At 41.5% G+C, this 25,872-nt stretch overlaps 1 protein-coding gene across 5 annotated transcripts in view; it reads left to right on the forward strand.

The window, feature by feature from the left end:
- Positions 1 to 25,872, forward strand: part of RHOBTB1 (Rho related BTB domain containing 1) — a 122,618-nt gene that overhangs the window by 69,066 nt on the left and 27,680 nt on the right. For all 5 annotated transcript variants that reach the window (XM_030334452.1, XM_030334456.1, XM_030334453.2 and 2 more), the window contains 2 exons: positions 15,040 to 15,241; positions 15,622 to 15,725. In XM_030334452.1, coding sequence (XP_030190312.1) covers positions 15,050 to 15,241; positions 15,622 to 15,725 — 296 coding nt within the window. In that variant the 5' untranslated portion in view covers positions 15,040 to 15,049. The remainder of the gene's footprint in view (positions 1 to 15,039; positions 15,242 to 15,621; positions 15,726 to 25,872) is intronic.

Here is a 25,872-nt window from a genome sequence, read left to right on the forward strand (position 1 = left end):
AATATTTAAGGATAATGTCTATAGAGAAATGTGTTTAGATCACAAGTATACAGTTTGATGAATTTTTGAAAACCGAACATATGTAATGAGCACCTAGATCAAGAACTCGATATCACCAGCACCCCACTTTTGGACATCACCCCAGTGCACCCTCTGTGTGTTTGAAATGCTCCAGATTTTATGTCCTGGGTAAGTCATTCATTTATAGAATTTGATTTTTCACTGAACCCTCACTTTAATGTGAGCTAGCTGCAGTCAGCTTTGATCGAGCTATCTCCCTTGTAACTGAAAACACGTACAATCTGCCTTTCCAAGTAAAGATTATAACATTAAATTTGTACACTGAGTGTACATCAGTATTTATATGTTTGTGATTTGCAGGTACACAAATACATACACAGCGTGAATACAAACAGATTTGGAATTTCTTTCTTCTTAATGAATGTAAGGCTGAATTATACTATATTGATCCAAGCTTCAAATATCTTAACTACAATTGATTATCACAGAATATTTCATGTGATGTGTTTCTAAACAATTTTTTTTAATTTCTCATTTCAGTTACTCTAACTATTCCCTCTGAACACTCAAAATTTAAAGGCCAAGAATTTTTCATCTTGTGCTTGAAATATATGTGTCCTGGGTGTCCACAGCTGTCTCTCTCTGTGGTTCAATTTCTTTGTCTGGTATTCAGCTAGATTATCATTTAGATTCCCATGGGGGTTTTTTAGTTGAAAGCCTGAGTGAGAAAAAAAAAAAGTTTAACAGTCTCATGAAGCTTTATAAATACATGATTTTGAAAAATAATTTATACATCATCAAAAATCATTTATTATTGAACTGTATATATATATATATATATACTCTTATTAGAATTGACAGTCAAAGGTTAGACTTATGTACCCATTAGCTTTTTAAAAAACTAAGATATTTCTCCCATTGTAGAATACATTTAAGAATATTATTCATCCATAAAAAGTAATGAAGCATGAATATATGATACAACATGGATGAACTTGAAAGCATTTTGTTCAATAGAAGCAGACAGACACAAAAGGGTGCTTATTGTATGATTTCATTTATAAGAAATATACAGAACAGGCAAATTCATAGAGACAGGAAGTAAATTAATGGTTTCCAGAGTTGGGGGGCAGTGGAGAACAGAATGACTGCTAATGGGCACAATGTTTCTTTTTGGGATGATGAAAATGTTCCAGAATTAGATAGTGGGCATGGTTGTAGGGCTTTGTGAATGTAATAAAAAAACCTCAAACTGTATGCTTTAAAAGGATGAGTTTTATAACATGTGACCTTTATCCCAATTTTGTTAAAAAGGTAATATATTTTTGTCATAGAAAATTTGTAAAGTAAAGGAAAGTAGGAGAATGGCAACAAGTTTTAGCCCCATTATCCAACAGCAATCCCTGTTATCTGTTCAGTGCACTTCCTTCGAATTTTCCTTCTGTATATTGCTCTTGCAAGAGGAACAGCTTCCCTTTCAATGATGGAGACACAATTATTAAATTTTAAGTATTCACATAGTAATACACACCTATTCCTCCCCTACCCCTGGGGGGCAGGGGGGTGGGAATGATAGATCCAAGGAAGATCCATTTAGATGGTGGAGGGGAATAATGATGGAGATATAAGTAAAATAAGAAGATAGCCATGGCTATCATGGAGAGGTAATAGAGAAGCATCTCAGGAGAAAATATCTGCGGTCCCAAGAGGCAGAAAGACAGACAGACCTGAGCGGTTACCACAAGGGATGGAACTCTTCAGGGACACATCCCAAAGAAACTTTTTAGGAGTTTAGCTGCGAGATGCCCAATATATATCATGTCAACCACTCCCCTCAATCCTTAAATACCCATGTTGTTTCCTAGCTTTCTGAAAGTCACATTTGCGTTTCTTTTAGATGTGTCACCGTGCTAAGATGGTATTTAAAATGAAAGAACAAGGAGGCCCAAATTTATTTGAGTTACACGTATTTGTTTATTTTATCTGGTTTTCATCAACTATTTTTTAGATTGCTCTCCTGGTCTTGCCCGTAGATAGGGTAACATTAGCATTTTTCTATATTAATGCAAACTCAACATAAACATGATTGTAAATAATGACAGTCTTAATAGAAAAGACTTCTTGGGTATTTTCTTGATGGCAGGTATAGTGATTAAAATATTTTACAAGCATTATCTAATTTAATCTTTACAACAACCCATCAGGGGAGGCAACTGTCCCCAGTTTACAGATAAGGATACAGAAGTTTAGAGAGATTAAGTAATTGGCCCAAGATCAGATAAGCCAGTGCCTTAATTATTCCCTCCCTTGTCATAGATTTGGGTGGTTTTCCTTTTTTTTCTTATTCTTGATAAAGATGTGATAAATATATTTGCTTTTAAAACATTTTCTTTTTACAAAGTCATTTCCTTAGATGGATATACCAGAACATATTTTTTTTTAATTTCCAAATGGCTGAGCTTTTTGTTGTTGTTGCTGTCAATAAAACCATTCCTTTTAACTTTTTCATTTATTTATTTATTTGTGTGTGTGGCTAGGGAATTTGATTGATAAAACTTATGCTTGGGAGGGGGGTTTTCTCCTTCTGGTGGGTTAGTCAACTTCTGTAAATGTGCCAAGAACACCTGAAAAGACAGTGCACTCTCTTATCATGGAGTTTATTGAATATGAGATATCTATTCATTTATCACTTTTTTTAATGTTTATTTATTTTTGAGAGAGAGAAAGAGCATGCACACGAGCAGGGGAGGGACAGAGAGAGAGAGGAAGACAGAGGATCAGAAGCAGGCTCCATGCTAACAGCAAACAGCCTGATGTGGGGCTCAAACTCACCAACTGTGAAATCCTGACCTGAACCAAAGTTGGAAGTTTAACGTACTGAGCCATCCAGGCACCCCCATTTATCACTACTTTTTATGCTATTCAAGCCCTCCCTGTGTTGTTTTTCAGTTTTGCTTTCTTAATCTGATGTTGATTCTGATTCTTCATCTCCTACATGTAGATAATTTTCATTGATTTCTCCTTACAGAATTTGTCTTCATTTTTAGTGTAAGCTTTTTGGTCTGTGAAGGTTCATTATTACTGTTATGCTTTTACCACAAATTGCCTTTTTTTTACCTCCTAAATTATCTTTTACAGATACTTTTTCTATCTAATTTTGAAATCACAATCAAAATAACTATGCAGGTTAGTTTTATATTTTCAGTTGGTTTTGGTTTCCACAGTCCTTTTACACAGAAATAGACGTTTTTTGGTTTGTTTGTTTGTTTTAGTTTTTGATCTTGAATTATCTCTGAGTGTTTTGTCAAGTATCCTTGAGAAGTTTAATTCAAAGAAATCTGAGTTTTTGCTCCCTGAGTCTTTTATGCCTAAAAATAGTCTTATGGTTCCCTTTACATAAATAACAATTTGACCAGATTCAGAAACTTGTTATTATGTCCTTTCTCTTTCAAGGCTCTATGTTTTTCTACTGTCTTAAAATAGTGTATTGGTGAAGTGTGTGGTCGTCCATATTATTATTTCCTTCTAGAAAGAAATGCCTTTGGCTGTTAATTTTAGAAGATGTTTTGCTAAAATATTTGTAAGGTTATTATACAGTTTTTTCTGCCACTGGTATTTAAACCTTTTACTGAAAATAGATCTAGAGTCTTTTTTTTTCCTTCTTCTCATTTTTGTATTGGGAAAATTTTGTTTTATTAAATCAAGGTTTGCTCCTTTAGTTCCTCAAGAAGCCATACTATCCGGGGATTGCCTATCAATGGTCAGCCTCTTTATTATCTTCGGTTACATCATTTGCAGGTGGCCTTCCTTCTATACATAGTTTCTCATGTCTGGTCTGTACCTCATGAATCCATTTTACTACATTTTCAAAGCTCTTTACTGTTGCCATTATGCTTTTTAATTTGGCTCTCTTATATTTCACTTATCCATGGTCTTTACTTGTCTTTTGCCTCTTTATAGCCTCATGTGCTATTAGTTTGTATACCTGCATTATCTTCTTTTGTGTGATCAACTACATGGTTCAGATATTTTTAAAGAAATATTTTCTTCTGCTCTTTCTTTTTTTTTAAGTTTATTTATTTATTTATTTTGAGAGAGAGAGAGAGAAAACGAGTGGGAAGAAGGGCAAGGAGAGAGAATCCCAAGCAGGCTCCCCGCTATCAGCACAGAGCCTAATGCAGGGCTCAATCTCACAAACTGTGGGATCATGATCTGAGCCAAAATCAAAAGCTAGACACTAACTGTCTGAGCTACCCAGGCACCCCTTCTTTTGCTGTTTCTTACAGTATATCTACTTCAGTAGAAGACCTTTCCTTCATGTCAGGGTTTTTAATAGACCATATGTTAGCTGGTCTCTGTTTATTCCATCCACATAGAAAAGGATTCCTCTGGCCAAGGATTAAAGTATATTCCAAATGCTTAGATAACCTAGGCTGTGTTGGAGAGCAAAGTAGGGCTCTATAGTGACTCAGGAGCCCACTCAGTTCCAGAGTGGACAAGCAAAGCTATTCAGTCTTGTGCATGTAGAGACATCTGTGGAGGGTAAGATAAGATCACTAATGAGGGGGCGCCTGGGTGGCTCAGTCAGCTGGGCATCTGACTTTGGCTCAGGTCATAATCTTGTGGTTCATGAGTTCGGACCCCACACCAGGCTCTGTGCTGACAGCTCAGAGCCTGGAGCCTGCTTCAGATTCTGTGTCTCCCTCTCGCTCTGCCCCTCCCCCACTTGTACTCTGTCTCCCTCTGTCTCAAAAATAAGTAAACGTTAAAAAAAAAAAGTTTTCAATAAAAAAATTTTTAAAAAGACCACTAGTGAGGAGTGTCACCACTGAAGATATACCAATGGTCAGCCTTAGAGGTTGCACCCCTACCCCTACCCCTGTCACATTAACAAGATCAGTCACTTCTGTGGCAGTATCAAAACTGAAACAGCTTGGCTAAGCAGGCTGGGGGAGGAAAAACAAAAATGAGTCTTTTCCATGCTCAGTGCTGTCTACCTGGTACACCCTCAGCAAGGGGTGCTTACTGGAACTAATCCTCCCCTAGGACAGCATACCAGGTTCCTCATGACTTTCCAGTGGCTCCACAGCTGATTTCTTCCACCTCAGTCCCATGTCAGGCCAGCTCTCATTACTCCAGACTATGAGCATCTGTGCCCAAGAGCATCCTACTTACCTCCCAGCCCAGCTCTTTTCCCTGTGGAAATGGGCAGTCTGCTTGGTCTTCAGTGATGTTCTCACTTGGCTCCATGGAAGTGAATTTGGCAGAAATCCTTCCAATTTCTGGTATATGGTTACTCCTTAGCTTTATTCTGATACTGTTGTGGAGTCTGCTCTTTGTGCAGAATAAGGTTAATTTCAGTGAGACTGTGTAGCAGGAGATCCAAGGCATGTATTCCAAAGCTGTCTTGCCTTCAGGTCCAACCTATTGCCTCTTGTGATGTCTTTTAGGCATAGATTGAATTTCCTCATTCAAGATTCATTTATAAATCACTCTCCATAGGTAGTGGGTGCATGTACCTCCATTTTCCACTTCTTTCCCAGCCAATTAGTGACTTGCCAAAAAGGTTAGAAATCCCTTGAATGGGGATGTTGAAGTCCACAAGTTGATGGGAGTTTTGTGAGACACTTACATGTGAATATTATTGAGATTCATAAATTGGCTCTCCCCACTAAAGCATGACAAATGATGACATTACTTTTTTTTTCCCCAATCAAATTCAGCCCTAAGCTCCACTGTGCCTATATATGGGCTCCCTCCTGCCCCCTGCCTTATCATTTGGTGAAGGGGCCTGGTTCTTGGTCCCTGGTGGTTCCCATGGTTACTGATGCTCTTCCTGATGGGGAGCCACGGCTGGTGTGATGCCATCTGTCAAATATCGCTCTCATGATGGGCCACACAGATGTCCCTCAAGGTGTTCCTCTCACTGACTGTGGGCTTAGCCACATGCTGCTGCTCTCGAGGCCACGGGCTTAGTGATCAGTCACCAGAGATAGCCGAGTGCAAGTCTGCAATCGGATCCAGGCGGAGGGTTTCCTGAGGAAGGTGGAATCGCTGTACTTTGATATCCCACTGAACAAATATTTATTGAAAGCCACAAATGGCCAAGGCATTGAAAAGACTTGAGGATTTAAAGGTGAATAACAGTCTCTGCTGTCAAAAATGTATAATCTTGGTGAGGTGAAAGCAACTACATACACCTATAAGCATAACTGCCAATATGACAAATTGGAACTTGTTGAATACCCTAGGAATTCCTGGTATAAAGGAAGAATGTTTTCAGTGCACCTTCTTCTAAAGTGTAACTTATATCTGTCTACTTTGCTCCATCTCGACCAGTTCCTGGTCCAAGCCCCCATCCTTCTCCCCGGAGAACCTGGGGGCATCCTAACCAGTCCTCCCATTCCCCACGCTATGTTCTCCACACAGCAGTCTCAGTGTTTGCTTTAAAAAAAACATTTTTTAAATGTTTATTTTTTGAGAGAGAGAGAGCACACATGTGCACAAGTGGGAGAGTGGCAAAAAGAGAGGGAGGGAATCCCAAGCAGGCTCCGCACTATCAGCATGGAGCCCGAAGAGGGGCTTGAACTCACAAACCATGAGATCAGAACCTGGACTGTTAACTGACTGAGCCACCCAGGTGCCCCATCAGTAATGCTTTTAAAAAGCAAATCAGAACCTGTTATTCTTCTGCCTACAACATTTCAGTGTCTTCTCACTGTACTTAGAACAAAATTCAGGTTCCCCTTTGTAGTCTAAAAGGCTGTGTGTAATGTGACACCTGCCTCCTGTCCGACCTTCCTCTCTCCTGTTCCCCTGCCCCCAGCTCCAGTGGGCCTGCTTCCTTTCCCTCCTCATGCCTGGGCCCTGCTCATTCTTCAAGTAGCCAGAAAATGGGCCCTCCTCACAGAGGCCTCCCTCGTCTTTCCTGCAGGCCTCCCACCCATTATTTTCTCATAACACCCTTTCGTTCTTCAAGGAACTGAAATCAAGTCTATGATTACAACTACCTGTTCCTCCCCCCCTGATTACGAAGTCCGTGAGAGCAAGAATAGCGCCTGGCCTGTTTACCACTGCATACCTAATACTGTAGGCCTGCCACTCATGAAGCGCTCAGCCTATTATTTCTTTAATTACAACTGCCTGAGTCCTAAAGGTGCAGAACAATTTCAGTGGTGGGTCGGGGCATGAGAAAGGATGTCTGAGTAGAGTAGCAAGAGCAAAGTCACCAAAGGAGAGGTTACCTGGCATATTTGTAGACAAAATCAACCAGAATGTCTAGAACGTAGCATACAGTTTACTTATGGTGGTTCTGAAAACTAGCCTGGATTTTTTTTGTATGCATCTTTTAAGCTAAGTTTTTTATTCCTTATTTTTCAACTGGGACAGCATTTACTAAGGGCAGTGGATAGATAGCAACTTTATTTCCAATCCTGGCTCACCTTCCCCACTGACAAGTTTTAAAAAAATGGGGAGCATGATCTTGTGGACATCTCCATTATCACAGGGCTCTCGTGAGGATAATGAGTGGATGTTTTAAAAGGTGTCTCTGTATTATCTGTATTCCTGAACTTATATGCACTGTCCTTTCTGTTACTTAAACTCTTTTCCTTTCTGTTTTAATCAAAACTTTGAGTTGAAAAAAATATTGTTGATGTGAAAGGCGATTTTATGCTAGAAATATATTTCTTTAAACTTTTGATTTAGGGAAGCGCAGCCCAGCCCTGACTGCCTCTTTCCCAGATCTGGACCCGTTCTCCATTCCAGCTGAGATGTTTATATTATGCACAGAGCAGCTCCTGCCTGCCTAGGACTGGTGATTAAGAGCTCAGGATAATGAAATCTGCACAGTTGAAACTTGGCTGTTGGCTACAGTTATTACGCAACTCTTAACATTTCTCTTTTGTTTCTGTCAATAATATACAATTCCCAGTTTTTCTTTCTGAGCTAACTCTTCCAACACACAAAAATTTGTTCCACTAGTATTTTTTTTAATGACCAAGTTAAATTATTTCTCAAAGTTCAGACTATATGGTTTTCTAAAGAACAAGAAAATTTAGTGGTTGTGCAATAGCATTGTTCAAACTGTCTATGAACAGCTGAATGGAACTGGAAGTACAGAGGCCTTCTCTGGCCTTAGAGTTTTGTCTTTGAGTGGACTGCTCACCACGCTTTGATTCAAAGAGCAGGCAGAACAAGAAACACAACACAGGTCATGGGAAGAGGTGGCATATTCCGATGGTGGGTGATTTGGAGCAATTAGACAATGCTTTAGTAAGATATCATAGACAAATGATAAACTTTCCCTGCCCACCCTCCCTAATATCTGAATTTCTCATGGTAGAAGAGACTCACACATTCACCTGGACGTAAAGAGTGGCTCTGTATTGGGGCGTCTGGGTGGCTCAGTCAGTTAAGCGTCCGATTTCAGCTGAGGTCATGATCTCACAGTTCATGGGTTTGAGCCCCATGTCAGGCTCTGTGCTGACAGCCCAGAACCTGAAGCCTGCTTCAGATTCTGTGTTTCTCTCTCTCTCTGCCCCTCCCCCATTTGTGCTCTGTCTCTCTCTGTCTCTCTTTGTCTCTCTCTCTCTCGCTCTCTTTCTCAAAAATAAGTAAACGTTAAAAAAAAAAAAAAGAGTGGCTCTGTACTAAAATGCACCTATCCAGAGCAAGCAAGAATATCTTGAGTTTCATCACCCACAGTGCCTCTGAATTATTGAATTACGGAGACAGGACTCTGATGGTCATTGAGCCATAGTGAATGTGTCTGGCACTTCCTAAGAGCCTGTGTCTTAAGAGAGGAACAGGACACCAGGAAGGCCATCATCTCAAGGACTGAAAGTAGGAAAGAGTACCACCATTGGGAAGAGAAATGATTTATAAAGGAGATGAGGTCAGCTAAGTTCAGATTTGGCTATGTCACTATTCGGGTCATGGTTGTTCCTAAAAGAGGGTCACAAATAATGGGGGACCTATGGACCAGAATGAATAGTCAAAGAAAGCTTTACTAAAGTGGGGCATGGTATAGTCTTATATTCCAAGCCCTTTGGCATACCGTAGTACCCCAGAAACACTTGATGATTCATTAAGGGCATTAGATGTGCACTTTGAAGGTATAGCCACAGGAAAAATAAAAAGTTCACAAACGACCATTCTATGGTTTGCTAATATAGGAAAAATGGGGGTATATGTGTATTTGTGCTTGTGATTCATTCTCCCGGAACCATTTATGTTACAGAGGAGAAAGTAAATCAGTCTGTGTGGAGGCAGGGCAATTAGGAAAGCTTTTTAGAGGAGGTAAGATCTGAATAAGGTTTTAACGAACGAATGAAGTTTTCCAGGCAGACAAGGAGTGGTAGAGGGTTGGCTGCAGGAATGGTATATGTTAAAGGGACTGAAGCAGCCAATGACATTTAGAATTTAGGAAACCATTTTGTGGGGCAAAAGCATGCCATCATGCCATCACTGCCGTAAAAAGTTACCAAAAATGTCATGGCTTAAAACAAAACAAATGTATTATCTTATAGTTCTGGAGGTTAAAAATCTGAAATGGGTTTCATTGGGCTAAAATTAAGATGTTGGTAGGCTGCGTTCCTTCTGGAGCTCTAGGAGAAAAATCTGTCTCCTTCCTTTTTCAGCTTCTAGAGGTCACGTGCACTCCTTGTTTATGGCCCTTGGCTCCATCTTCAAAGCCAGCAATGTAACATCTTCACATATCTCTCTGACTCTGATCTCCTACCTCCTTTTTCTATATGAAAGAACCTGAGAGGGGCGCCTGGGTGGCGCAGTCGGTTAAGCGTCCGACTTCAGCCAGGTCACGATCTCGCGGTCCGTGAGTTCGAGCCCCGCGTCGGGCTCTGGGCTGATGGCTCAGAGCCTGGAGCCTGTTTCCGATTCTGTGTCTCCCTCTCTCTCTGCCCCTCCCCCGTTCATGCTCTGTCTCTCTCTGTCCCAAAAATAAATTAAAAAGTTGAAAAAAAAAATTTTTAAAAATAAAAAGAAAGAACCTGAGAGACTACATTGGGCCTTCCCAGACAATCCGGAATGAGCTCCTTAAAGTCAGCCGATTAGCAACCTTAATTTCATCTGCTACCCTATTTGCCCCATGCCATGTAGCAGAACGTATTCACAGATCCCAGAGATTAGGACATTAACATCCTTGAGGGACCATTATTCTGCCTCCCACACATGCAATACAAGATGCTGAGGATGATGGTGAAGAGAAGGTTGGCGTGATCCATCAACCCTAGGTAGAAAAGATCATCCAGGGGCACCCGGGTGTCTCAGTCAGTTAAGCATCCAACTTCGGCTCAGGTCATGATCTCACGGTTCATGGGTTCGAGCCCTGCATCGGGCTCTGTGCTGACAGCTCAGAGCCTGGAGCCTGCTTCGGATTCTGTGTGCATCTCTCTCTGCCCCTCCCCTGCTCGTGATAACAAATCACCCCAAAACGTACTGTACTTTCTCCTGATTCTGTAGGTTGGCTAGGTGATTCCTTAGCTGGGCTCACTCATAAAGGTTCATTCAGCTGGACAGTTGGCTGGGCTAGAGGATTCAGGTAGCCTCACATTATATGGCATCTGGTGAAGCCATCGGCAGGGCTGCTTCAGGTATTCTCACTGGGAATTCTCATCCTCTGTGGGGCTAGGCCAGCTTCCTCAGAGGACAGCCTCAAGACAGCATTCCAACAGCGTGAGGGTGGAGCTGCAGGCCTTCTGGAGACCCTGGCTCTGGAACTCACAGAGCATCACCACCACATTCTTTTGGAATGGGCCACGCAGTCACAAGGCTAGCTCAGATTCTAGAGGAAGGGAAACAGATTCTGTCTCCTGATGGGAGTTGCTGCCGCGCCCACGCTTCACCAAGCAGAGGCTGTAAAGATAGGAGTTTTACTTTGAGAGTAGGATTTTGAAACTCGACATTCGGGGGTAAAATGTTTCTGGATGACAACAATATCCAGCACGTGGCCAAGAGCATGAACGGCCCAAGCAGAGTGTGGGGAAGGTTAGGTGGAGCAGCCGAGAGGCTAGATAGTAGGATGTGTTGCCCTGTGGACGTGACAAGAAGGCTGAGCTGGTGGTGAATGTGGATCTTCAGGAGAGACCTGAAGTCCGGAAGGTGACAGTAATCACGGTGTGAGCACATGGGGCCGTCGTGACCACAGTCTCTAAGTTGATGGTGGGCACCAACACCCAGGGGGCAGCCACCCTGGGCCACCTCACCGAGTCCTCACTCCCCACCCACCACGTTGTCTTGTTCACTGGTCAGTTCTAAATAAACGTAACTGCTTCTGACATCCACAGTGTGCGAGTATGTCCTTCAACACTTAATGGTCAGCATCCATGTCCCGAGGATTCAGAAAAAGTATGAAATGAAGGTCAGGTCGGTTTTGAGTAAGATTACAAAGCTGCCGTGGTAATAGGTTACCAGTGTCAGTCCTTTCTAGCTCTTTCTTTTATACTTTCTTTGTTTCCTCAGATTTGTATCTAAAGGCAAAAGAGTATCTGCACTGATCGGCAGGGTTCATGGTGGTGAAATTTATTAACAGTGTTAAAGGAATAATATTTATTGCTCTCATTCTAGGTAAATGAAAGTCAGAAACCAGATAGTCATTAACCAGATGGTCCTAGGAGCTCACTCAACTGTAAGAATGCTAAATATGAATAAATTAGAGCCCATAACAAGTAAAGAAGGATAATATTGCATATTTTTATAATTATCATAACTTTATTTATAAAGGATGAACAATCAGTTTATAATACATGTGTAGCATGGCTTTGCATGCTTGGCTGTGACTTCTTACACTTAAAATAATTTTTAGATTACCACAAAATCAAATTTATACCCCAAAGAAAAGATTTTCAGTATTTGGAATCCAGAAAACCCTTCCTGGAAATTCCACGTCTGCAGTGAGTGAGCTGGGCTACGAGTGTTTAATTCTGCCCTGCCTTTCACTTCCTTTCCATGTTGTCCCCTTTGTACAGGGTTTAGCACCTTTGGCAGTCACTTGGGTTTTGAGCAGATTGCTAGAGATTAGAGGACCCATGGATGTTATTCTCACCCTTGACACAGAAATTCTTTTCAGAACTGTGCATGAGGTGTGTCTATAAATAAGTAACGATAGTTTTGTAATCATAGCCTTAATATAAAAGCAGGAGAGCTTTCATCCCCTTCAAAGTAGTCTTGTGTAAAAGCTACACAGCTCTTCCACCAATGCTGTCATGATTCAAATTATTTGGGGGGTTCCTTCAGGGGGCTGCTCTCAAAGCTAGTTTGCAATCTGACAAGAAAACCAACTGTGTGTTTTGTGTGCGTCTGTTTCAGTTTTGACTAAATCCAAACGTTCCCCCGAATTTTAAGGATTGGCTCTCCATGGCTTTTATCCATCTAAAAAAATAAAATTCACTTTCAAAAGAGTAAGATTTTCCACCACTTAGGATGATCAAAATAATGTACCTTAGTTTCCAGAGTTGTGAAGCTCCAAACAGATCCTGTTTTTCTGACACAGGGTATATACCCTACAGTAATATCACCAGAAACATATCAAATTTCTTATCCACAACAAGTGTTACCATTTTTTATCCTAGAAGCTAGAAATGCCCCAGGAAAATATTTCTAACCTACCTTTCCAATTCTATTATTGCTTAGCTAACTGTATCCAACTCCCACCCAGAAGTTTCCCTGCCTTCTTGACGCAAAGTCAGCTCTGCTCCTTCTTGCATTTATGCTTGTTTTTCACTGAATTACTCTGTGATTGCTCTACTGAAATTCGTCCTTCGTATAGATCTTCGTGGTTATTAAGTTTATGATTTCACGGCTAATCCTGGGCTTCCCCTGACTGTTTTGTTGTCCCCTCAAGGCACTCAACTCACCTTCAGCACCACGATTAGAATCCTGGGAGTCATGGGTGTGTCAGGTACATCAGTCAGTTCACCAAATCCTCACTACTTTAGTAGCCTGGTACTATAGTTCCCACTTAACAGATGCGGAAGCTATGGCTGAAAGTGCAAATGTCTTGTCCAGTGACAAAATGGCTGGAAAATGGGGAGAGTAGGATTCAAAGTCACATCTCCTCTAAGGCTGAGATTTCTCAACCTCAGCACTGTGACCGTTGGGCCCCAATTACTCAGCGTCGTGGGACCTGTACCTTGTATTAGAGTATGTTTTGAAACATCTCTGGCCTCTCCCCCAACCCCATTGTGACAGCCAAAGATGTCTGCAGACTTTGCTAAATGTTCTCTGGCAGGTATTAAAGGACCACTGATCTGATGCCAAAGTCAGGCTTTTGCCACGTTAGACTATGAAATAGGGAACTAATAAAACCATAGACTAGAAATTAGAAGAGATCAATTTGAGGAGTCACCACCTGTGGGTGATCATCAGAATTGGAGTTTTTCTTAAGCCTCTCTTTCTCCACCCAAGACCTTCAGAATCTACATTTGCTGGTGGGCACAGATATCTATTTTAAGCCTCTCTATGGTGTGTAAACCACAGACAGGATCCTGAGACCAGATCCTGACCTCACCACACATCTGTTGTTTGAATCACTCCACTCAAGTCTTGCCAAATAGTCTGTAGTCTCGGGTTCAACACCTCCTGTTATGGTGTTACAGGAGACAGTCTCATGTTCAGATGGTCCTAACTGGGAAAAAGTATTCATTCTATTTCATATTCTTTCTTCTGTCTCTCCTTCTGTACTCTTAATCTCATATTATCCAAATTATCATTTTTCTCAAATCAGTTGAATTAAACAAACACTTACCGAGCCCCAGTTATGTATCAGGCCCTACTCTGAGCAGTTTCTTTACCAATATGACCACTAAAACCATTATTGGCTCATTAAAAGTGACCATCTAACCAGTTTTCTCCTTTTAACAGTTACTTCCTCAGAGTGCCTGGGTGGCTCGGTTGCTTAAGCATGCTACCCGTAGATCTCAGCTCAGGTCCTGATCTCAGGGTCTTGAGTTCAAGCCCTGTGTTGGGCTCTGCACTGGGTGTGAAGCCTACTTTAAAAACAAAATTAAAAAACAGTAGACTTCTTCAAAAGGGCAATTATAATTCATTAAAACCTTAGAATCTTCCATGGTTGGCCAGCCATCCAGCTGCTGCCAAGAAGCAGTCTGCTCTGCGTTTTATGGAGGTTCCTGACCCCCCCGGGGAAGCACAGCTCATGACAGCTTTTTCTCTTCCTCTTGACCCCTCACTCAGCAACTCTCTTAAACCTTTCTTGATGCTTTCAGGGAGATTCCAAACTAGCTCCTCATCCTGGTAAAATCATTCTTCACCATATGCTCCAGATTTCTTAATGAAAACACAGAGAGAAAGAGAATTAAAAAAAAAAAAATACATTGCTTTATGGTGCCCCTTTTAAGAATATCGTTTTTATGAATTTGATTCATAAAATTCAAATTCATAAAATTTATGAATTTGATTCATAAAATTCAAAATTCAAAAAATAAAAATTCAGTTGGACTGTTGACTCATCTTTAAAGCAGGCTAATCCTCTCTGCTTGCACTTTTGAGCCTCCCCTAAGTCACCATGATGGTGTAGAGCCTGCAGGAAACTGCTTTTCGGATAGAGAGATTGGCTCGTTGGGAGATTGAGATGGCATGGTCACTAATATTGCCAAGGTGGCTCGTGCCCCAGTGTCTAAGGTTAAACCTGCAGGTGACCAGTGTCTTTAGTGGATCAACATGAGTAGCTAGTGAGCTATAAATGTGTGCCAGCACTCTCATTTGCCTGGATAGATTTTCAGTAGGCAGGTTGTGTTTAGAGAAAACCAAGGAGAAAATAACATGTTAACCGGCATAAACCGTTTGGGGTCAAAATAACAAGCCGGCGGTGTTTTTGCACTTGTGTGAGACATAAATAGAAAACTTGAGTTTCACTTAGGCTTAGTATGAAGTTCCAAACCTCTCGCTTATGCCTGGGCACTTCCGAAGAAGAGCCCAGACAAAGGGGAAACGGCCTGAACCCCTCTCCCCTGTGATTGCTCTGTAACTCTCTTCTTCCAGAGTTTTATAAATGGACACTGACATGGACTACGAAAGACCCAACGTTGAAACCATCAAGTGTGTGGTCGTGGGAGACAACGCCGTGGGGAAGACGCGCTTGATCTGTGCCAGAGCGTGTAACACAACGCTAACGCAGTATCAGCTGCTGGCCACCCACGTGCCTACCGTGTGGGCGATTGACCAGTACCGAGTGTGCCAGGAGGTAAGACGTACAGAGTTTCTTTAGACTCCTAAGGGCACATCACTGCTATTGCCAGTCCGGATTTGATGGCACATCCCCTGCTATTGCCAGGGAGTACGGGTAACTTGTGCATGCGAAAGAAAGCTTATGTGTTTAGTGCCACAAGAGAAAACAAAAGTAAAACGCAAACTCGGGCGTATGGCTGCAGTTTCTTGAATGAGGAGGGTTTGGGTCATGTGATTCCAGAAAGAGAATTAGGACTTAGCTCAAGTCCTGTTAGATGCAATGACAAAACTAAAGGCAGGTGGGTCAAGTGAGCCTTGAGGTGTGCTGACCTAGACATCCTTCTCCTGAGGAGCCTCTGAGTGACACTGAGCAGGACTGCACTCTCTCTCCTGCAGGTCCTGGAGCGTTCCCGGGATGTTGTTGATGAAGTGAGCGTTTCTCTCAGGCTTTGGGATACTTTTGGCGATCATCACAAAGACAGGCGTTTTGCATATGGCAGGTAAACCAAGACCAGTGTAGTGTGTTTGTACCTGAATACAATTTCCTTTTCCAAACCTGCAGCTGCTTCATAAAGCAACAAAAGCCACGTCACATGGCCTTGAAATGTGTTGGATTCTGCGCTGTGTTTAAGAAAAAAGAAAAAAAATGTGGAATTGTTTTCTGATGTCAAGAAAAGCAGTCTGCCTTGACCCTAGGTCCCTCCCAGGAAGTCCCTCATTTGAAACAACCAGTGTTAGTCAAACTGGGACGTTAGCTAGAGGTTTCTGGTGTGCCCTCCGGCCCTGGCTGCTTTGATGGCAGGTTTCCTGAATGGTACTTTATTTACCTTTTGCTAAAATGTTTTAAGTTATTTCAGCACTCGGCCACCCCACTTCAGAAGGTCTCTTTGGTCTTTTCCTGACCACATTAGCAGAGTCTGATGTTTTTCGCTTTGGGCTTTGTTATCTGAAAGTCTATTATTTTTATTTGAAGGTCGTTTTTGAAAAGAAAGAAAAATATCTCTGAAATCCTTCACAAGGCACGTTTCCAAAATGAACTGAAGCACTAATGTGTATTTTACATTAAAAATCAAGCAAAATTCCAGAAGAAGGAAAAATCAAGTGAAATCCCTGTAGTAAATCTAGAAGGACGTTAATAAGACTAGGAACATGGTCAAATTGCCTTAGAATATTCAGCAACTTCTTCTTGCCACCATAACTTAATGTCTTTCTCTCAATGAATGTGTTATAAGCTATCAAAACCCAGATAAAGAGATTTTCTTACCTCTTAATTGTAAATTAACACATTTTATCGTAAGTTTAGAATTTAGGTGTCATGAATCAGTTGTCCCTCGTTAACCTCAAATGTCCTGTTACCTCGCAGGATTGGATTAGGCAGATACTCCAACCACATGAGTTACTCCTTGGCGTTGAGATAATCATTTCTGAAAGCACCTCTAGTCCTTTTTTTTTTTCTAATGTTTATTCAGTTTTGAGAGACGGAGCACAAGCGGGGGTGGGCAGAGAGAGAGAGAGAGAGAGACAGACAGCATCCAAAGCAGGCTTCAGGCTCCAAGCTATCATCACAGAGCCTGATGTGGGGCTCGAACCCATGAACCGTGAGATCATGACCTGAGCCGAAGTCAGACACCCAACGTACTCAGCCACCTGGGAGCCCCGCACATTTCTCCAAGCCGGTGGCTCTCTAAGGCTCTGAGCAGACTTTTATTGGCATTTATCCAAGTGGTCTGAGCTACTCAATAAACTGCTGAAAGGGTTTGCCCTATTCCTAAGAAGTTGTTCACACCCTGAGAGAATCTGCCACTTCGACCAGGATGTTCGTGGGGACTCAGAAAAGGGCATCTGGGAAGTAAAACATCGATGTTAATGTCCCCTTGGTAATGAGGACTTTTGAGGTTAATTTCCAGAGTTGTAGATACTTTTCCTCTCCTTGAAAATCCTGTTTTATCATTTCTTTTCTTTCCATGGTGTTCTTGATTATTATATTAGTTGCCACTTTGTGGTTTTTCTTTTGTCCTGTTATTCCACACATACAAACAATAATAGTAAAGTGCCATTTAAGGACCATGCAGTTGGATTTGTAATATCTAAAGCATCATAAAATGATGACTTTAAGCAAAGTAAGGATGGATGTGATAGATTTCTGTGGACATTTTGCACCCTCACTTCCAAACAGCTGTCCGAAGATGATGGGCCTATTGATGAGCTTACTGAAGGTTTTGGGTTTAGCTGCTCTGGACCGTTTCATGTTGCCACTGGAATGTTACACAGCTGAAAAGAACGAGTTTTAACTTGGCCCCGAGTTTTACTTGGTTTAATGTAACGCTTATCTTTGGGTAATACAAGGGCTGCTTCACTGTCATGTGAGATTCCTGCTTAGGATTGATTTAATGGCATGATGGCCTTCATAGATCTCACACTGACAGGCATCCACACTGGGCCTTGTCCAGGTCCTGATGTATCTGGAGTCACTTCACCACGTGTCATGCCTGTGTTTGTTTATGCCCAACAAAAATAGGCTGCTCTTTCATGTGACTGCATCAGTTCAGACTGCATTGTTCTGCTCCCTTGTCTGTAAAGCTCGGTTCTATCAGCTGTAACCTGTTCCTCCTTTGATGGAAACAGGATGTGTTTTCCAAGCCAAGTTTGATTCTCCAAATGACACAGAAGGGCTTCAGGAAACACTCCCATGTTTCTGGCCCAGCTGTCCGTGGGCCTCACTTTATATGCATGTTTGTACCTTGTATTTCCTCTGTCCTCTCCAGTTCTCCACAGCCTCACAGGTGTCCTGCCACGGACCGCACTACTGGTAAAGAACAAAAAGCAGAGCTGTTCTGCCTCAGCCTCCAGCATCTTTCTGTAAATGCTAAATATTATGCAATTCCACATTGATGTAACACCAAAAAATTGCATTTTGTGGATAAGTCTGATGGTAATAGGAGTGCCTTTTACTTGGTATAGGGTTCTGGCCACTGTATTTCATTGCTTTGCAAGAGCTGATCAATTTCTTGATGACTTCCATTTTTAGCTTTGTGTCATTCGTGAAGGAAAAAAACCTAATTACAATTTCTGACAATCCATTTGGTTTGCAAACCTGCTTTTTGACAGATGTTTTTTACTGTACTTGGTGTGAATGACAAATCAGTGAGATGTGATATATTCTTTATACCTGGATGTATTTGGAACCTTTTTAAAATAATTCCTGTGATTCTTTTGGTGACAGTGAGAGAAACCAGAGCCCTACCAAGATGCCTTAGGCCTTGTCTTTGGTGTCTTCTGCCCCTAAGGACCACAGTGGTTAATAAGTTGTCCCCTCAAACATTGTCGGTGTGGACAGGCTCCACTTGCAGTGTGGATCCTGTGCGCCACGGTGGTGTCGGTCTGCCTACTGGAATTTGTATAACTACAAGCAGAAGGGTGTTAATCTTTCACCCCATTTTTCAACCAACTGGAATAATAGCTCCAGTTTATCAAAGGCTTATATGTGCCAGTCAAAATATTAGGTGCCTTGCCAACATTATTTCAGCTAATCCTTTCAGGAACCCTAGAAGGCAGAGATTATCTCCATGTTACAGGGGAGGACAGAGCTGAGTTCTTTTACTCCCGTAACTTGCCCAAGAGTGAGTTTCAGAGGCAGATTCCAACCCACCTCTGCCTGAATCCCAGCCCCCACTCTTTCTTCTGTACCAAGCTACCTCAGCCTCATTTTAAACAGATGCGGCTGCAACCCACCCCCACATTGACGAGCTGGGTGTCTCTTTGCTCTTCTGTATTTGTGCGAAGGCTTAGAACTAGAAGAGGCCTCACAAGGTCATCTAGGTGACCCCTTTTCTTCAGGAAGGGAAATCATCCATCCAAGAAAAAATGTTGAGTACGGGAGTCCTTCTGTGGATGGAGAAGGAAGGTGGCACAGCAGCCTCAGCACCACTTAACACATTTAGAATCCGTCAAACCCTGTCTTGTCTGGAGTGAATGACTCCAACTCTCGCAGCCTTTCTTCCCACCACCTACTTTCTATCCACTTTGGATGAACTTTTTCTGGCTCTTTTAAAATATCAAGAACAAAACTATACCTAGTAACCAGGACTGTGATCAGCTGCCCTTTTTTGGCAAGAAAACAGCCTCTTTTTAAAGTGGCGGCGGGGGGGGGGGGCGCGGGGTTGGGGCTGGGTGGCTCAGTTTGTTGAGCATCTGAGTCTTGACTTTGGCTCAGGTCATGATCCCAGGGTCATGGGATCGAGCCCCGCATCAGGCTCCACGCTGAGCATAGAGCCTGCTTAAGATTCTCCCTCTCTCTCCCTCTCCCCTCCTCACACACACACTCTCTCTCTCCCTCTCTAAAATAATAAAGGGGTATCACTCTCGGTTTTTCTCTCAAACTATTATAAGAATGAAATGTTCACAATTAGGCACTAAAAAGGGAGACAAGGAGGGGGGGCTCTGCCTTTCAACAGGATATCTGGGCCCCTGTCCCTCTCGTATAGTCACCCCACACGTAAATAATTACAAATTTTATGTTTCCTTTCCTTGAAAACCTCCAGCATTGATCTGTCTCAGGATCAGATAACCTTCAAACACATCATAAAGCTTGTGGCACTGAAGGTGGTGATAACAACAGCTACAATTTAATCAAGGCCGGGCCTGTGCCTGATGTCCACCACTTCATTCTTGTGGTGACCCTGCAAAGTAGGCTCATTTCACAGTTGAGCAAACAGGCACAGAAAGGGGCCAAGGTCAGTCAGCTAGGAAAGAGTAGAACTGAACTTTTCCTGCTAGTTCTGTCGGACTCCAGAACCCATACCTTCCCTTTCCACAGTGCTGTCATGGCTGGTAATGATGGCTGATGACAAGCTTACCTTAAATTTATCCCTAGTCCAGTCTAATTTGTATGCTGTTCTATGTGGACAGTGAAGACACTGAAGACCAGTATTCTCCATCTGTCACCAGCTCTAGTATGCCATTGTGCCTCGTAAATTCTTTAATACATAACAAATAGCTTAATTCTTTGTATAGCTAAACATGAGTGCTTTCATTTTCATTAAAAATAATACATCCAAGTGAACTTTCTGAGAGTGAGTAGGAGCCTTGGGTCCTTTATGTGGCATGCTTTCCCCTAAAAAAGTGAACTTAAACATGCCCTTACACCCCACAGTTTCTGGGCATATTTTCTGTTCAGTTGGAACTCATTTATTAATACAGATTATTTTCACACGCGGATTTTTCTCAAATGTTAGCTCCTATGAGAAGTGCAGTATGTGTTTTAAATGATAATATTAATCAGAGCCATGGTTCCTGTGTGTCTATTTAGATAGGTCTAGTTTCATGCTGAAGGCACATGTAATCAGATACACCATGAATACATCCCATTTTGAATGCTTGGTTGAGGCTCTTTTAAAAATTCAGGACTATGGGTGACCAGTGTTTATGTGTTTGTCTGGGATTGGCTGTACTTGTGGTTAATGGCAAGGGGAAAAGTAGGAAATGTCTAATGTGTCCAGATAGGGTGCTTTGAATGAGCTCTTCTTGTCCCTGGCACATTATAAATGCTGGGCCAGAAGTAACATTCTAATGACAATTTCAGGACAGCAAAAAGCCTGTTGGACAGTAAAATGTATCAGGTGGAGGTGAGCCTAGGCCAGGACTAGGCTGAGGCAATAGGGCACTCACATTGGGCATAAAATATAAATAGTAATAACTTTTAAAAGATAGGATCACTAATTTTTTCTTTCTGCTTCAAACTCAGTATGGCTCAGTATGGCAAGGTTACTGGTCCTGACTTTATTTAATATTTTGGTATTTTGTTCACCAGGGATTTATTTTGCCTTAATTTTGTGTTTTGTTTGTTTGTTGTTTTTTTAATATTGGGCACCTGGATTATGTAGTTTTTTGGCACCTCATTGAATTTTGCACCTGTGTTAAAGGAGTCCTACTCACTCACAGGACTGTCTTCGCTAGAGTCCTGACCCCCATGGTAGACTTGAAAAGGAGGAAAGTTCACAATGCATGTACTATATGGAAAAGTAACTCAAACCACGCTTCTAAATGTGGGCACAATGGGATCTAGGAAAATTAGTGCAACCTTTGTCCTAAAGGCCTGTGTCCTGCTGTGGCCTAAAGGTTTGCCCAGGTTACAGAAAACTGTAGAAAGACCAGGGCACTTGGGTGGCTCAGTCGGTTAAGCATCCGACTTTGGCTCAGATCATGATCTCGTGGTCCGTAGTTTTGAGCCCCGTGTCGGGCTCTGTGCTGACAGCTCAGAGACTGGAGCCTGCTTCAGAGTCTGTGTCTCCCTCGCTCTCTGCCCCTCCCCCACTCACGCTCTGTTTCTCTCTGTCTCTCAAAAATGAATAAATGTTAAAAAAAAATGTAGAGAAAAAAACAAAACAATAGAAAGACTTAGAGGAATAAGTAGCTAGACCCAGAAACAGGAACCGTTGTTCCCTAAAAGGTTGAACTAAATTGCAGGCTTAAGTATGCCCGCATATGCTGGCTATTCTGATGTCAGAGTTCTAGGGAGAGGTAAATCAGCACATTTTAGCCAGTCCCTGGATGATTATAAAGCAGGTGGTCCTCAAGGCATGCTTTGGTAAGCACTACTGTGGAATCATCATGATTATCATGCTCTTTACTGAACCTCAGCCAAAAGGGAAGAATCTCTTAAAGATTAGAGACAAAGCTTTTAAGTGAAGGAAACCAGAGGAAAGGAACACATAACTGTGTGATATCATGTCTATAAAATTCCGGAAAATGCAATCCATGGTGATAGAAAGTAGATCACTGGTTGCCTGGGAAAGAGGACGAAGAGGGAGGGATGGATTGCAAAGGGACACAGGAAACTTTGGAGGTGATGGAAATGTTCATGATTTTGATAGGGATGATAGTATTGGGGTGCGTACGTAAGTCAAAACTAATCAGACCGAACACTTTAAGTCTGCAAAGTTTATTGTATTTAAATTGTATCTCAATATTTTTTAAGTACAAGTATTTTTATGAACAAAAAAAATCTATTATGTCTGAGGAAATGTATGTGGTAGACAGCATATGTTTTAATTTATAGAATTTAGAGTTAATTCTCACTGAAATACAAATTATTTGTGTGCACTTAGGGCGGGAAATGGGACAAGATCCTTAATAGAAGAGTATGGGAAACAGGATGGTCTTGAATCTCAAGGCTCAATAATGAAACACTATCAAATTGTCCCCAAATCATGCTGATTCCCTTTTCCTAGAGATAAGCCCTCAGCTGTGTGGATCAGAGTCTGACCAAGTGGCCTGTGTCTTCGGCTGTGGTTATGTTTGTATCTTTTTCTAAAAAGATACATTGGACCAGGTATCCTGTGATAGCTGACCCCACAGTTCCCTGAAAGTTTTCTAGTTCTCTGTTTCCCCATCAAATAGTAACCGTGTGGTCTTTTGTAGTTGGTTCATTCTGGAACTGGAGGGTGCAATGAGAACCTGTGGGAATGTACAGATGACCTTGTCTGTTTTGTGCTCATTCACCTTAGCTGAGAATCAGGTGCAGAGCTGGACGAGAAGTGTCCTTTCCCTGGGTGAGGTAGCTGCACGTTGGATATGAGGCTCCACTCCGGTTTGTTTCTCTGGACTGAGTCCCAGCCTGCCTGTCCAACCTCCTGTCTTGCTCCAGACATAACCCGACATTTTAATTGTGTATGGTCTGTAGCCTCTAGGCCCACAAATGTGCATTACACCTGCATAGAAATTATACTCCCACCTGCCTATTCTTTACCTACTTAATTACCACAACTATTCTAAGACTTTAGAATAAGAGGCACAAATTCCCAGAAGTCCCCTCCATACTCTCCCCCAACTCCCTGTTACCTTCAGGATCCAGGTGAAATGTCCCTCCTTATGTTCCTCAGGACTCCTTGGCAAATCCCTCTCATCACTATGATCACACACTTGAAAGTTGGCTCCTTCATCATCTTCTTCAGTTGCCCTTATGCTATGACTCCTACTATCTGTAGAACAAGAATTTTGTCTGTCTGCCCCTATGCGTGGGCGTGGCACATAGTAAGAGTTTAATGAATGTTAGTTGAATGAGTGCATGAATCTGTCCATCAGTCTTGTACATGGCAGGCTCTTCTAAGGCATTTACAAGGAAATGCCATTGTAACAAACTCCAAACTATTTCACTAGGTTGAATTTTATGTTTGCATTTTTATAGTAAGAATCACAAATCATGTACCTATGTGAAAGTGACAAAGACAGAAAACACTGGTGCCTAACCTCTCCTTAATGAATGAGCAAATGAAAAGATGAGCTAGGAGATGAGCTAGACCAGGAGAAAAAGAATGGAGGTACACTGACCCACACCCTGAAACCCACCTTTTCTCCACAAATATTTTTAGATTTGTGAATTATTTTTGTAAAGCCTTGTTTGAAGGAGTATTCCTTTTTTCTTTTTTAATATGAAATTTATTGTCAAATGGGTTTCTATACAACACCCAGTGTTCATCCCAACAGGTGCCCTCTTAAATAGAAAATTACTTATGTCAATACTAACGATTTTCCAGTTGTAAGGTTGTTTGTCCTCTTAGTGTCATTTCCAAGATCCTTATAAGAATCATATTTTAGGGGCACCTGGGTGGTTCAGTCAGTTAAGCGTCTGACTTTGGTTCAGGTCATGATCTCATAGTTCAGTTTGTGGGATTGAGCCCCACATTGGGCTCTGTACTAAGAGTTCAGAGCCTGGAGTCTGTTTTGGATTCTGTGTCTCCCTCTCTCTCTGTGCCTACCCTACTCGTTCTCTCTCTCTCTCAAAGGTAAATACTGAAAAAGCTTTTTTAAATAATCATATTTTTAAATTTATTTATTTATTTATTTATTTATTTATTTATTTATTTATTTTAAATTCATTTGCCCAAAGATGAGGGCAGTGAGGAGAAAAATTGAAGGTGGATTATTACTGCTTTGTGCTTAACCAAAACAAATAAACAAAAATGCATCAGACTAAATGCATAGAAAGGATTCAAAAACTTAAATGTGGTGGAGATTTGTAGATTGTGCACTAAAACACCCAAACAAGATTTCCGTGATGCCAGATCATCCGGCAGACAGAAAACATGCCGTGCTCTGTACCACCCTCAGCCTACTGTCCCGCACTGTCCTTCCTGCTCTGAACTGCTACATCTCATATTGTGACCGGAAGACAAAACATCAGAAAGCTGGAATTTCTTTGTCCAACTGAGCCCTGGCCCCAGGATGAATCTGTCCTTGAGAAACAACAGTGCCAAATGAGATAGCAACAGGACTTGATTGATGAGTGGGGTCACTCGTGTTCCAGGACCTAGACAGATGCTGGCTGCTGCCCAAACACTGGTCACATGACTAGGAAAAACTGTCCATTGTGGCAGCCCAGAAAAGCATTGATGGCCTCAAAAGGTGCCATAGAGACATGAATAATGAGGCCACCTGAATAGGTAAGGAGAATAGGACATACACATTGTTCAGTATATTAACGTCTTGTGTTCTGCCTTCTTACTACCTTTTTTTCTATTACTACTTAATAACTGCAAGCTTGACCAGTTGGGTCAAATAATAGCTAAGTGTGTTAACTTTTCATCAGTTTGTGATGTTTCTATACTATAACATTCTGATGAGGAAATATATTTCAGCACTACAGTTTTCCCTTTTACATTAGGTGGTAAGAAAAAAGAGACTGTTGAGTAATTCTGCAGTGTCTTCCGAGGATGATTCTGTTACTAGCTTTCAGCAGTTATATTTCAGTTAACGACATGAGCTGGTACACCAAAAGGAAAACATCTCATGATGAGGATGTTCCTCAATTCTTATTGGCTACAACATATAAAATATATCCTGTGGTGACTTTTGAACCCATGATCATATTTGTTGGACAATAATTGGTAGTGTAAAGTTTACAGAACACTTTCACAGATATGTTTCTTAGTGAACCTTGTCAACAGTTCTATCAGTAACTTTTAATATTGGCCATTCATTAGGTTTCCAAAATCGTTCCACCACTTTATTCTTCCCCTGGAACCCCTGTGTCCCCAGCCTAGATATCATCTGAAGGACAGTGCTGAATTACAGAAAGATAAAGCAAATTAGCAGATTGTCTTTTCAACTTATCACCTTGGCTATCTTTCTATCTTACTGATTTTTGTTTTTAGTGTTTGCTATGTTTTTTTTAAAAAACAAGATGGTCTGTGAAATAGAGGGTGTTCCCTTCAGCCTTGATTCTGTGTAACACAGAAATTAGTGGGTTGAAATAACCTATTTCTTTACATTTCCTTTGCTTCTGGAGATTATCTAACTCCATGAAGTGATCATTAATACATTATTATCCCAGTGTTATAAAACTATCCAATTAGATGGGGTAAATGGATTTTTTTAGATAAATTCCAATAATTAAGAAATATGTATTAACTGGTTAATCTCTGCTGTATACCAGAGATATTATATGGTTGCCTTTCAGCAGTAATTGTCTGAAGAAATATAATAGCTCACATACTGTTTTCATTCTTTATTAAAACATATTCCATAAATGACTTACTATACGCCTGAACTCCTTTCTTTCAGACTTTAGGACTGCAGACGTATTTGCATCTACGTCCTTTATCCTTCAATATCTAGAAGGCCATTTTACTTGGTAAACAGTCATTGGGA

Source organism: Lynx canadensis, chromosome D2 (genome assembly GCF_007474595.2).
Source record: "Lynx canadensis isolate LIC74 chromosome D2, mLynCan4.pri.v2, whole genome shotgun sequence".
Taxonomy (NCBI): domain Eukaryota; kingdom Metazoa; phylum Chordata; class Mammalia; order Carnivora; family Felidae; genus Lynx; species Lynx canadensis.